Raw genomic sequence first — 14,180 nt, 5'->3', positions numbered from 1 at the left:
GAATTCATCGCAGAATGGACCTCGACGCCCGACGAAGAAGTCCAGGAGACCACTCTCCCCGGCAAGGAAGCAGACCGCGACTGGATCATGTACTTTGATGGGGCCTTCTAGCTACAAGGCACCGGTGCCATTATGCTACTCATCGCACCCACCGGAGAATACCTCAACAACACTACCGAGTACGAGGGATTGCTTGCCTGTCTCAGGATCGTGGCAGACCGCGGGGTTAAGAAGCTCATCGTCATGGGCGACTCGCAGCTCGTTGTCAGGCAGGTCAGCAAGGATTATCAGAGCCCATTGATGGAAGCCTACGTAGATGAGGTGAGGAAGCTGGAGGAACACTTTGACGGTATCCAAGCGGAGCACGTTCCCCGGGCGGAGAACGACATCGCCGATTACCTGTCAAACCGTGCCGCACTCAAGCTACCTGTGGAACCAGGTACCTTTTTGCTCTGGTTAACTCACCCATCTGTTGAACCATCAGCAGGGCAGAACAAGCGGAGGAAATCAGGTCCCGGCAAGTACTTTCCTACCGAGCCCCCTAGGGCCGCCGGCAAGGGTGCTGCCGCGGACGCTGAGCTTGCCCAAGAGCGTCTGGCTCCGACAGGGCGTCAAGCCCTGGCCGTAGAGACAGCCGCTCTCATGGCGGAAGAAATGCCTTTGCTCCTTGCCATCGAGCCCCAGGCTCCGGCATGGGCGCAGCATACCGTCCACTTCCTCCAAACAGGGGAGCTTCCTGAGGAGCAGGAAGAAGCAGAGAAAGTAGCCCGTCGGTCCGCCCTGTACCAGTTTGTTGATGACGTCTTGTACTAGAGGAGGCCAAACAGTGTGAAACTCAAGTGCATTCCCCAGGAGGAAGGACTGGAGCTGTTGGCGGAGATACATGGAGGCATATGTGGCTCCCACATAGGGTCAAGGGCCCTTGCCGGGAAGGCATTCCGGCAAGGTTTCTTCTGGCCCACCGCCCTCCAGGATGCGACGACACTAGTAACCAAGTGTGAAGCGTGCCAGTTCCATTCAAAGAAGCTTCATCAGCCGGCTCAAGACCTTCAAACAATCCCTCTCTCCTGGCCATTCTCGGTCTGGGGGCTCGATATACTGGGCCCTTTCCCCCGCGCTGTCGGGGGCTTTGAGTACTTGTACGTTGCAATCGACAAGTTCACAAAGTGGCCGGAAGTGGAAGCAGTGAGGAAGGTGACTGCTCAGTCAGCCGTCAAGTTTTTCAAAGGACTGGTCTGCCATTTTGGTGTGCCAAACAGAGTCATCACGGACAACGGCACGCAGTTCGCAAGCCACACCTTCATGCAGTACATCCAAGACCTCGGCAGCAAGGTCTATTTTGCTTCCGTGGCACACCCACGGAGCAACGGCCAAGCAGAGAGGGCAAATGTTGATGTGTTGCGAGGCCTGAGAACGAAGACCTTTGACAACCTGCACAAGAGTGGAAGGCGCTGGATTGATGAGTTGCTGGCGGTTCTTTGGTCGATCAGAATGACGCCAAATCGAGCCACCGGCCAGACACCTTTTGCCCTGGTATACGGGGCAGAAGCAGTTCTCCCCACGGAACTCATATACGGATCACCTCGAGTGCTCGCTTATGATGAGCTTGAGCAAGAGCCATTGCGCCAAGATGACGTGACGCTCCTTGAGGAAGATCGTCTTCAGGCGGCTGTGAGAGCGGAACGCTACCAACGAGCGTTGCGCCGCTATCGTAGCCGCAAGGTTCATGCCCGAAGCCTTGCGGAAGGCGACCTTGTTCTTCGGCGCATTCAGTCGGCCAAGAATTCCAACAAGTTGACGCAGAAGTGGGAAGGCCCTTAACGGGTAATGCGAGCCACCAGGCCCGGCGTAGTCCGCCTGGAGACCGAAGATGCCGTCCCAGTGAGCAACTCCTGGAACATCGAGCATCTTCGCAAGTTTTACCCATAAGGCGCGGCTTGCCGGGCCTCCCGGCAAGCCACCTTTTGTACAGGCTTTGCCGACAAGGCATGTGACCCTTTTTACAAAGCCAGGCGCAGACCCTGAGCATAAATAAATGAAGCGCTAGCGCCCTAAGTTATAGCATGCATGCTAGGTCGAGTCTCTTCCTTGGTTAGGGTTGATAGTGCTTAGCGGCGACTAACCCCTAGCCTAGAGGTCGAGTGCGCGCTATGTGAGCACTTCTGCTGAGCTACTCGGAAACAAGGAAATGGACCGGCGCCCTGACCCCGGCAAGCCAGAGTTGTCGGGGGCTGCAAGCACAAGGATCCAACCGCGGCAAGATGAGATTGCCAAGGGCTACGCATCCAGATAAGTCTTTTATCCTCTGTCATGCATTTCGTAATCGGACTGGGGCATGTGAAACCTCATTTTTATCTCTAGGCTGTCATGCTCCCCTTTTTCCTATACCTAGGGATTATTTCCTTGGTCTGGATTTGGTCGTAGCCGCAGCGGCAAGGGGGTGGGACGAGGAGCCTAAAGCCCACTTCATCCCTGCCTCCGCCAAGAGCGCGAGAACGATCGAGTGGATTGGGGGGACGGCAAGGCCTGTTGCCGGGTGAAAAACGTTTATCTTAAAACAATAACAAGGATTCGCTCCTTGTCGCGGGATTTACCCACGAACGAAAAATCCGCAAGCATCCTTTTTTCATTAAAAACATCCCATACAGGTACAGTTCGTGGGAGATGAAAAACATGAGCAAGGGGATTACAAGTTTTAAATTTAACAAAGGCCCGCAGGCTTACAAACTAAAAAAGAGATAAGATGCATGCAATCCCTTTCTTGTCCCTCTTCTCAGGAGGTAGGTCAAGGAGGCGAAAGGGCAAAAGGGGCGTCTAGGCGAGCTACGAGCAGTAGAAAGCACCACGAGAACATCTCGGTGGCCACCCACGGGCGGGTCGGTGATGATGGTGCCAGAAAAGGAGCTGGAAGACGAGGCGGTAGGACCGACAATACGCGATGAAGGCATCGGTGCCCGCGTACTCCGAGTTGATGACCTTGCCACCCGCCCTCTTCCTCTTCCGCAGCCTCCCGACGCCAGCCGCCCAAGGAGACAGCCCCGCAAGGTTCGAGGAGCTGGCCGTGCCCCCGGCCAGCTTCTGTCGGAGCAGCGGCCAGGTGCAGATCATGTTGCTGCCGCACCCACCCAGGAGCGGGGCGTCCGACGCCTAGTCGGACTCATCCCCGCTGTCCTCCTCATCTCTCTCGCTCGAAGACGAGCATCCATCGTCAGAATCTCCATCAGAGGATCTCTCCACGCAGCATTTCAGGTGAGTTCCCAAGTCTCTGAAGACCTTGACGGAGAGCAGGCCATCCTCCATTAACTTGAAGTAGAGGACGAGCAACGCCGTTAGGCTGTGGATGCGGGCGAACATCTTCCATCCACGATGGAGATACATAACTCGAGGAGCCGGGAAGTCAACGTCGACCCGCGTGCCCCTGTTCCCGCAGCCCCTCATGTGCAACCTGAGGGTCTGGGGCGGGGCATGCTCCATCACCCGAGCGAACGGAGTGGGAAGACGAAGACGACGACGCGGGGGCCGGCGGAGCCTGATGAAGAACTCGCAAGCCTGGTCTTCAACGTGGCCCTCCATCGGGAAGGGCATCATTGGCAGGGGCGAGGCCGACGCGCCGCCCCATCCTCCTCTTCCTCGAGCGCTACGGCCTTTGCCCCGGCCTCACCCACGGCCTCGCCCCTCCCCCTTCCCCTCGCGGTCGGTTCCACCACCACGGGTTCAGGAGGGGGAGGGATGCGTTGTCGAGCGGCGACCCTCGTCGCCACCGTCGAAGGATCAGGGTTCCCTTTCTCCATGGCGGATGAGAGGAAGGAGCAGATGCAGAAGGAGATAGAAGATGGAAGAATGCGGGGTGTCGTTTCCCCCTTTCTCCTCTTTATAAAGGAATAGGGTTGAGGCTCGGCCGCCCCGCTCGGCCAATCCAGACACCGGAGGCGTGGGGAATCAGGACCGACCCGCCGCCCAACCAGCGGTGGCCCAGTTTCTTGCCTCCACCATTTGCCACCACAAGGACGTGTGGCAGACATGCAAAACTGAGGGGACGGGTGAGACAACGTCTCCCCACCCCATGATCGTGGGCCATGGACGCCTTGAAGACCGCACCCCGACCCCGCTCAGTAAATGAGTCGCGCCTCCACACCTCTCTCTTTTTACGGGGAAGACGCGAGCCGCCTCTTTGCTGCGACGTGACGCATGCGTGTGGAAACCGTCCCACGCATGTCGCCCACGTCACGCACACCCCTCCACGCCGCGCCACGCGCGCGGGTTGTGGGAGGCGGAGCGCGTGGAGAATCTTACCACGGTAAAAACCGCCCCACCTGCCCGCGCACCGTTTTGGGCCTGGCCCAACAACGCGTCGCGCTTATGTGTGGCCCAGGCCCGGGAACTCCTGTCGGTGTACAAAAATAGGGGCGCATCTTTGTACCCCTTTTCTTGTGCATGGGCAGTCAGAGCCGCGCCCACGGCCACAGCAAGCAGAACGAGGGAGGTGAGCGAAGGTAAGATCGAAGCCCGAGGCAATCAAAGCAACACCAAGGTCAAGACCACAAAGAGCAGAGAGACGAAGCAAGTTCCCCCGGCAAGACCCTTGCGGGGTGGCCTCAGCGACCCCGGCAAGACTGTTGCCGGGATAGCTCGCCCCGCACCAACAGAGCGAGCCACCCTTGAGCGCACGACCCCCAGTGCCATCATCAGCGTGGGGCCAGGACACGGGAAGGCACCCCTGTGGTGGCATATAGATCTTTGTGAAGACATATTCAAGATCAGATCAGAAGACGACGATTCTCGGCAAGATCCTTGCCAAGGAAGGCCACCAGACCCCCGACAAGATCCTTGTTGGGGACGACAACACGCCACGGCGAGACCCTTGCCGGGCCACCTGGCAAGGCTCTCGCCAAGACGCCGGCAAGGCCACCACCAAGCCCACGTCAACCAAGCTTACACCTCCGTTCACATGCAGCTGCCAGCCCAACCAGCTGGGCGGGCACCTGTGTGGCAACATGCAGCTCCCAGGCCAACTCATCAAGCTCCTGCGTGGTGGCATGCAAATCTTCGTGAAGGCTCCACCACCACGCCAACTCAGCTGCCTGCCTGCCTACATGGCACCGCACGCATCCCCGGCCGAGGCGCGTGTCGAAGTGAGGAGGAGCGGCGATGGACGGGACGGGCCTCGCCCCCGTCCCCAATATAGTAAGAGGACACCTAGGCGATGCATTGAATGCACCTTGTCCTATAATACGAGGGATAACCTCGTGCCACTGTGGACCTTTCCACCTCCTGTGTGCCACTGTGGCAACCCCTCTTTTCCAATAAAAGGAGGCCCGAGGCGACGAGTAGAGGGATTCGGCTCTTTGGAACCACACGCTGACCACAACTAGTTCGAGAGCTCAAGAACTCTCAGAAATACACCCACGAAAGCAGGACTATGGTTTTATGCATCCTCGCGGCCCGAACCTGGGTAAACGATCCTTGTGTTGTCTACTAGCCCAGCTCTCCTCGCAACCCTGTGCCCCAGCAACCGTAGTAGGGATTCTTGTGATCCCATAGGTGTCGTTCTACACCGACACACTTATTTGCCAGCGTGTAGAGTTCGCTGACGGTGTTGGGCAACCGTACATTCATCTTAGCCCGCATTCTGCAGCTATGCACATTTGTATGCACTACTAGGGAAAACCTTATACACAGAGGTATAATGGTAGAGCTGGTTAAAATAAGGCGCTACTGCTACATGGTAGTAGCACGTTATAATAAAGCACGCTATAGCTAAAGATATAGCAGTAGCACGTCTGCTGGAAAAAGCGCTACCACTACAATTCCCACCGTGTTGGCGGTAGGCTAGGAATAGTAGTAGCGATGCCACAGAAAGTGCGCTACCACTAAGTGCGTTGTAGTAGCGCGTTTCCTGGATAGAGCGCTACTTCTAAGAAAGAAAATCAAATGGAAAAAATAGAAAAGTAAATGAAAATGAAATAAGTAGGAAAAAGAGAAATAAAAAAAGAAAATGTAAAGATAAACAAGAGAAAAAAATAAAGGACAAAGGCATAGCAGTAGCGCGTTTTACAAGCCAACGCCAGAGCTACGTTCCTTAGATAAAAGGAAAAAAGGGAAAATAAATATCTGCTTCCTATAGCAGTAGCGCATTTTGCTAGAACCCGCTATAGCTAACTTAGCTATAGCGCGTTTTTCTACCACCGCTACTGCTAATTTGACTTAACCATCCGCGGGCTCAAAATTTAGCTAAGTCATTTGCCCTCGACCTCACCGTCGCCGCCCGAGGTCGCCCCCAACCTCACCGCCGCCACCCGAGGCCAACCACACCGTCGCCGCCCTCGACCTCACCGCCGCCGCCCGAGCCCGAGCCCACCCTCGCCTCCCCTGCCTCCGTCGACGAGCATCGCCCCGCCACCATCTCTCCCCTCTCTGTAAGCCCCCACCCCTCCTCCCACCCCCTCTCTCTCTGCATTTTCTTCCTGCCATGTTAATTAGCAGTAGTAGTAGATATTAATTAGTAGTAGGGTTCATAGATAATGTTTTTAGTAGTAGTAATAGTAGATGTTAATTAATAGTAGTGGTGGTATTAGTTAACACTACAAGAAATATGTCAACTAGTGACCTTCTGGTAGTGACCCTGGAAGAATTGATCATAGATCTATGACCATTTGAGACCAATTGGTCAAAAGCTGTTCGGGGTGCTCCAAACCCTAAACCATTGCAACCATTTTGGTCAGAAAGGTCGTAATTTTCTTACACAAAATGGTCATAAAGCAAACAACGCTAGTCCGTTGCCTTATTTCTAATTGTTAACGACCAATATAGATGGTCATAGCCTTGTAAATTGTGGTGGGTTGCGATGACTAGGCGCCATCTCATCAGTTTTGCCTATGTGTCATGTCCATGTGTCAATTTTTGCCCTAGGTTGTGAAGCAACCTGTATTTCTGTTATTCCAAAAATTCCCAAAAAATTCTCATAAATTGTTTGGATCATATATTCATCAAATATGTCAAAAACCTTCCTTGCCTAGTTCAAAAATAATTCAACAATATTCATTTTCCTATTCTGTTCAGAGTAGCACTTTGTGAAGGAAGTACCACTTTGGCATGTCCAAATAGTATCCATTTTCTACAGTGCTTTCCTATGCCCAAATAACCATCCTACACCAAATGCCAGCTCAATCCATTCATTATTTTGAGCCCAGCTTCAACATTCCTATTTATGTCCAGTGTGGTACTTTGCAAAGCAAGTACCACCTAGGCTCCTCCTTTTAAGCTAAAAATTTGTGAAGACGGCCTTCTTAGTAACTGATCATCCTCATCCAAAACTCACGCCCATTAGCCATGTACATTTCCCGTACCACTAATCAAACACTTGGCTGCTAATTCATGTTTGAGCATCGATCGGTCTCCTCGTGAGAATCTTATGTTGTAATTTTCTTCCTAGCACTTACCTGGGGAGTGCCCAACCCACTAGACATGCCTAGGCCATCCAGAACACATGGCAACACCACGGTCACGCGGTGACCACGCGGCGGGCATGCGAGTTTACGCGCTCTAGAGTTGGGCCCCTCGGCCACCGCCCAAACCTCGACGTATCGCCACCAAACCATGTATTTATGATTAAATAGGTACTTGTGTAACTAGAAATGATTTTTGGAAAAACTAAATAGCAAACTATGAGGCATCTGTAGTTCAAATTTGACTCGCTTCCATCTAAGTTGGCGGAAATTTGTCTTTTTCATGAGAGGTGTATCGAAACTTTTTACACCCAACCATTTTTTCAATTGTGCATTAAATATGTCCTAGTATTTTAGAAAATTTATTTGGTCCAATTTTGCAACAATTATTTGGGAGGTCCTTCACAAAAAACCCTCTTTTGGGGCACTCGAAAAATGGAAAATGGTTTTTTCGTCCAAAGAAAATGAAAACTTCCTTATGAAACATTGTTTGCAATTCCAATATGCATCCTTGTGCACAATATGAGATCATTTGAACAAACTATGCCATGAATGTGGCCATAAGATTGATCATTTGTCTTGAAAGCCATTGATCTCCATACGTGATAACTCGTTTCTGAGAACACTTTTTTAAAATAATTGTCGTATTACAAGTTTGTTATTTTTCCTGGGAACTTGGCCACATATAATGACACAATGCGAAGGTTTCCCAATTTTTTGATTTTTTTTGAATTTTTTATGCCCGTTTCAAAATGCGGTCAAAACAGCGGGAATGATCGTTCCTAGCTAGTGGTTGAATCTTGAAATTTTTTTGGTGTTTCTCTGATTAAATAGATACTTATGTACCTAGAAATGATTTTTGGAAAAAATAAAGAGCAAAGTACAAGGCAGCTACAGTTCAATTTGACCCACTTGCACATGAATCGGCGGAAATTTATCTTTTTCATGAGAGGTGGATCAAAACATTTTACAACCAACCATTTGGTCAATTGTGCATTAAATATGGCCTAGTATTTTATAAAAATGAGTTGGTCCAATTTTGCAACAATTATTTGGGAAGTCCTTCACAAAAAAACCTCCTTTTGGGCACTCGAAAAATGGAAAATGATTTTTTCGTCCAAAGAAAATGAAAACTTCCTTAGGCAACATTGTTTGCCATTCCAAGATGCACCCTTGTGCACAATATGAGATCATTTGAACAAACTATGCCATGAATGTGGCCATAAGATTGATCATTTGGCTTGAAAGCCATTGATCTGCACACGTGATAGCTCGTTTCTAAAAACATTTTTTTAAAATAATTGCCTTATTGCAAGTTTGTTATTTTTTCTGGGAATTTGGCCACATATAATGACACAATGCGAAGGTTTCCCAATTTTTATTTTTTTTAATTTTTTATGCCTGTTTCAAAATGCGGTCAAAACGGCGGGAATGACCGTTCCTAGCTAGTGGTTGAATCTTGAAATTTTTTTGGTGTTTCTCTGAATAAATAGATACTTATGTATCTAGAAATGATTTTTGGAACAAATAAAGAGCAAACTAAAAGGCAGCTACAGTTCAAATTTGACCCGCTTCCAACTGAATCGGCGTAAATTTGTCTTTTTCACGAGAGGTGGATCAAAACTTTTTATACCCAACCATTTGGTCAATTGTGCATTAAATATGGCCTAGTATTTTATAAAAATGATTTGGTCCAATTTTGCAACAATTATTTGGAAGGTCCTTCACAAAAAACCTCCTTTTGGGCACTCGAAAAATGAAAAATGGTTTTTTCGTCCAAAGAAAATGAAAATCCTTAGGCAACATTGTTTGCCATTCCAAGATGCACCCTTGTGCACAATATTAGATCATTTGAACAAACTATGCCATGAATGTGGCCATAAGATTGATCATTTGGCTTGAAAGCCATTGATCTCCACACGTGATAGCTCGTTTCTGATAACACTTTTTTAAAATAATTGCCTTATTACAAGTTTGTTATTTTTTCTGGGAACTTGGCCACATATAATGACACAATGCGAAGGTTTCCCAATTTTTTGTTTTTTTTTGAATTTTTTATGCCCGTTTCAAAATGTAGTCAAAACGGCGGGAATGACCATTCCTAGCTAGTGATTGAATCTTGGAATTTTTTTGGTGTTTCTCTGATTAAATAGATACTTATGTACCTAGAAATGATTTTCGGAAAAAATAAAGAGCAAACTATAAGGCAGCTACAGTTGAATTTGACCCGCTTCCAACTGAATCGGCGGAAATTTGTCTTTTTCACAAGAGATGGATAAAAACTTTTTACACCCAATCATTTGGTCAATTGTGCATTAAATATGGCCTAGTATTTTATAAAATTGATTTGGTCCAATTTTGCAACAATTATTTGGGAGGTCCTTCACAAAAAAAACTCCTTTTGGGCACTCGAAAAATGGAAAATGGTTTTTCGTCCAAAGAAAATGAAAACTTTCTTAGGCAACATCGTTTGGAATTCCAAGATGTACCCTTGTGCACATGAGATCATTTGAACAAACTATGCCATGAATGTGGCCATAAGATTGATTATTTGGCTTGAAGGCCATGAATCTTCACGCATGATAGCTCGTTTCTGAGAGCACTTTTTAAAAATAATTGTTGTATTACAAGTTTGTTATTTTTCCTGGGAACTTGGCCATCTATAATGAAACAATGCGAAAGTTTTCCAATTTTTTGATTTTTTTTGAATTTTTTATGCCCGTTTCAAAATGCGGTCAAAATGGCGGGAATGACCGTTCCAAGCTAGTGGCTGAATCTTGGAATTTTTTTGGTGTTTCTCTGAATAAATAGATACTTATGTACCTAGAAATGATTTTTGGAAAAGATAAAGAGCAAACTACGAGGTAGCTACAGTTCAAATTTGACCCGCTTCCACCTGAATCGGCGGAAATTTGTCTTTTTGACGAGAGGTGGATCAATTTTTTTATACCCAACCATTTGGTCAATTGTGCATTAAATATATCCTAGTATTTTATAAAATTGATTTGTTACAATTTTGCAACAAATATATGGTAGGTCCTTCACAAAAAAACCTCTTTTTGGCACTCAAAAAATGGAAAATGAATTTTCCGTGCAAAAAAAATAAAAACTCCTTTAGGCAACATTGTTTGAAATCCAAGATGCACCATTTTTCACAATATGAGATCATTTAAACAAATATTTGATAGGACTTTCACAAAAAAACTCATTTTGAGCACTGAAAAATGGAATGGAATTTTTTATCTTGAATCGATCATGACCAATTTATATGGTCATAAGGTTATCAAATGATTTGCTGCGTTCTAATGGGACCTTGGGCATATCACGCGGATCACGCATCAACCACCGTCGGATACTTCCGGATCCAACAGCCCAAACGCACCCGACCCGAAACCCTAGGTCTGTCCTCATGGACATTTTCCACCCACCCCCCGCCTCCATTCTTCCTCTCATTCCTCCCTCACCCGCCTCCATTCTTTCGCTCCAGATCCGCCACCCACTCCAATCCCTCTCCCCGATCCAGATCAACGACGATGGCCCCCCGTCGCCGCCCCCTCCTTATCCCCCAGCTCCCTTATCACCGCCGCCACTGCTTGGTACACAACAGCCACACGGCCATCCCCATCCAGATCCAACCGCCGCTGCACGTCGACAAAGCGGCGGGCGGGCGGGGGGCACCGGTGCGGCCCTCCGTGCGCGCGCACCGGCAGGCCCTCGAGGCGGCGCCGTCGGGGATCGTCTCAGGGCTCGACCTCGGCCGCCTCAACTCCTCCCGCGCCGTCGGCTCGCTCCGCAAGGTCGCTGCCGGACCCGCTAGATGAGGAGGACAGGGCCAAGTGCCCGCACTCCATCGTGCTCGCCGGCGACGAGTTCCGGGCCCGGGGGCGGACCGTGGAGCTGCCGTGCTTCCGTGTGGGCTCACGCTGTACCCCAAGATCGCGCAGTTCAGGGAGGGGGAGGAGCCGCTCATGGTCTCCCAGTTCATGATGGAGCTGCAGGTCGGTGGAGGAGGATTTGGCTGGTGAGATGGTAAGCTAGTGCTGCAGGCTGGTTTGGTGATTCAATTCATGCTGGTGCGAGCGTGCCATTGATGCTTTCCTGTCTGTTTTTTTGCTCAGGCGGGGCGCAAGGAGATGGCGCTCAACCTGGCCAAGTTCATCGACAAGGGCGTCCAGGTCAAGCTCACCGGCGGCCGCCAAGGTTGATTCGATTCACACAGCCCAAATCCCCTCGTTTTTCTTCTATCCCTTCCCAGTGTTATGATAGATACATCGTCAGATCTACTAGAGGGCTCCCTATTTGTTTTACTTTAGGCTCTACCACCGTTGCAATGTTTGGTGTCGAGAGATTTGTAGAGAATGCTGCGAACATTACTAAACCGACTTGTTAGCTGGCCTTTGTCTGATTTAGTTGGTGAGTTGTTGGTTGTTGTCATTCTAGTCAGCAAAACAAATGCCTCTGTGTGAGTTTATCTTGTCTAGATATATGTGCTAGGATACATGTTACTACAGTGAGGAAACAGGTGGGGTGGGAAATAGAAGTTAAACCTGGATCATGGTAATTCATCATGTGTTAGTCTGATGCACAGGCTTTTTATCGCAAATCAGTTACAGGCTTGTGCTTGCTTGCACCTCTTTCTTGCTGGGCATGTTTGTCTATAGATTTTGATGTGTGTGGGTATGAGGTGTCTCTTACCTTAGTAGTTGAAAATTATTTAAGGTCCTATGGTGGCCAGGTCTATGAAACCCATGTACTCCCTTCGTTCATAAATATAAGATGTTCCAACTTATTTATGAATTAGATGTATATCGACACATTTTAGTGTTCACTCTGTATGTAGTCCATATTGAAATATCCAAAACATCTTAATTTGTGAACGGAGGTACTACCTGTTTATCTCCTGCTGTGTTCTTTCTAGCAATCATATACTGACGTGGCATATGCATATTTGCAGTTACAGGAACTTTAAAGGGATATGACCTACTGCTGAACTTAGTGCTGGATGAAGCAGTCGAGTCTGAAAGAGTAGGGTTCCTTCCTTTGGATTTTACTGTCCATCTATTTTTTCTAATGATTTATAGTTTCTACAGTTAGAGCTTAGGATGAGAGTTATGACTTATTTGTTCAGCATATAACATTTTGTTCTACTAAAATTTTGTCAAGGCTAACTTTGTACTAGAGCACTGCATGGAGTACTAGATTACGACAAATGCAGAGTTTATGTTTTCTTTAAACAGCATGATCAATGTGGCTCTTGTGCATTTATAAAGAGATAATGTCCCTCCTTTCTTCTACAGTGTCGTGTGTAATAATCCTCATCTTGCAATTTCTACAGTGGCGTTTATCTAATGCATGTACTTGTACTGTCTCTCTGGACTGCTACTTAGCTTGGTTTCCCCAAGTGAACGCAAGTATTCATGCAGTCCTTTTGACATGAAAGAATAGTGTTACAAATCCTTCATGCTGCTATTGACTACTCCTGCTGCCACACAAGTTGAGTTTCAGTCTAGCTCATCTGAAGTTTCTCTGTATGCAGGAGGGCGAGCTGGAGGAGATTGAGAAGGGCTTGGAGCCTTTGTGGGAGCGCTTGGTCCACCTGCTCGAGCGCATCGTTGACAGGCTGAACGTTGTTCACCACATCAAGGCTGTCAAGGACTCGCCCGACCTCTGTGCCGCCGTCGAGGATGTCCAGGTAGTCTCTTCTTCTGTCACGCCGCCTGTGATCTGGACGAATGAAGTCGTTGATTGGTTAGCGCATCATCAGATGATGATGCTGTCTCTGTATTCCTTCTTGCTCCATGAATTAATCCTGATGAATGCTGCTTGTTTTGCACAAGCTGACAAGGACACTAGCTAGAGCGCACTGCCGCACCTCTTCTTGCATGCAACATAATCTGAAATTCATTCAGTTCCACTGTGTAAACACTATAGTGTACAACTATCAACTTGTTTCACTATTCAATTTGTCACCCATTCAGCTTACTTACTAGGGCATCTTTCTTGTAAGAGTTTACTTAAAATAGATTGTAGTTTCTTTCCTGTTTGTTTTGATACCCATATACCTGCCCTGTATTAGCTCTTTCCTTTTATGCATGTTGATTCAACGTTTGTGTTGATTTGATGCCAATGTTTGGAAACAAGATTTTTGATGGATGGGTTTATGTGTTCTGCTGGTATATATGCACGCTAGTATATATGCACACGGATTGGCCTTCATTATTTTGTATCTACTGTTAGATATATGCCGTTAGATTCTCTTTCATTTTGTACCTAACCATTTTGTTCTATAACGTGCAGATGCTAGCGTTTCATGTTTCATCCCGAGCATCAAGACGAAGAAGTCGGAAGAAGCATAGTTCAAGCTCATCGGAGCTAGTTCAAGGAGTAATGAAGCCCTTGATGCTGATCCGTATTGGAACAAATTGAAGCATGAACTGTGACATATAGAGCTTGTTATACTGTAGAGCTTGATGCTCATCGGCTCATGTGACATATTGTACACCTATAGAGCTTGTTATACTGTGATCGCATTTGTATGTGTTGATGTAACAGATTGTTGCTTCTTGTTATTTGAAGTATTACACCTGTTTTCTGTCTATTTTGATTTAAATATTGGTTGCTTAATTATTGGCATATTGAAATCTGAGGAACATGACCATGACAACAAGGACCCACAAACCAGAAACGGACATTTGGGACCTGCTTATCAGAATCTGACAATTGGGACCCATTTGA

At 47.9% G+C, this 14,180-nt stretch overlaps 1 protein-coding gene across 1 annotated transcript; it reads left to right on the top strand.

Annotated features, from left to right (window-relative positions):
* Nucleotides 1-11,384: 11,384 nt before the first annotated feature.
* LOC125506861 lies at nt 11,385-13,871 on the top strand. The gene is made up of 5 exons (XM_048671563.1): nt 11,385-11,474; nt 11,564-11,645; nt 12,400-12,470; nt 12,982-13,137; nt 13,743-13,871. Exons 1-5 carry the CDS (start codon nt 11,472-11,474, stop codon nt 13,869-13,871), a joined length of 441 nt encoding a protein of 146 aa, XP_048527520.1. The 5' UTR covers nt 11,385-11,471.
* The last annotated feature ends 309 nt before the right edge of the window (nt 13,872-14,180 follow it).

Source organism: Triticum urartu, chromosome 5 (genome assembly GCF_003073215.2).
Source record: "Triticum urartu cultivar G1812 chromosome 5, Tu2.1, whole genome shotgun sequence".
Classification (NCBI taxonomy): domain Eukaryota; kingdom Viridiplantae; phylum Streptophyta; class Magnoliopsida; order Poales; family Poaceae; genus Triticum; species Triticum urartu.
This window is presented reverse-complemented; position numbering and strand designations above follow the sequence as displayed.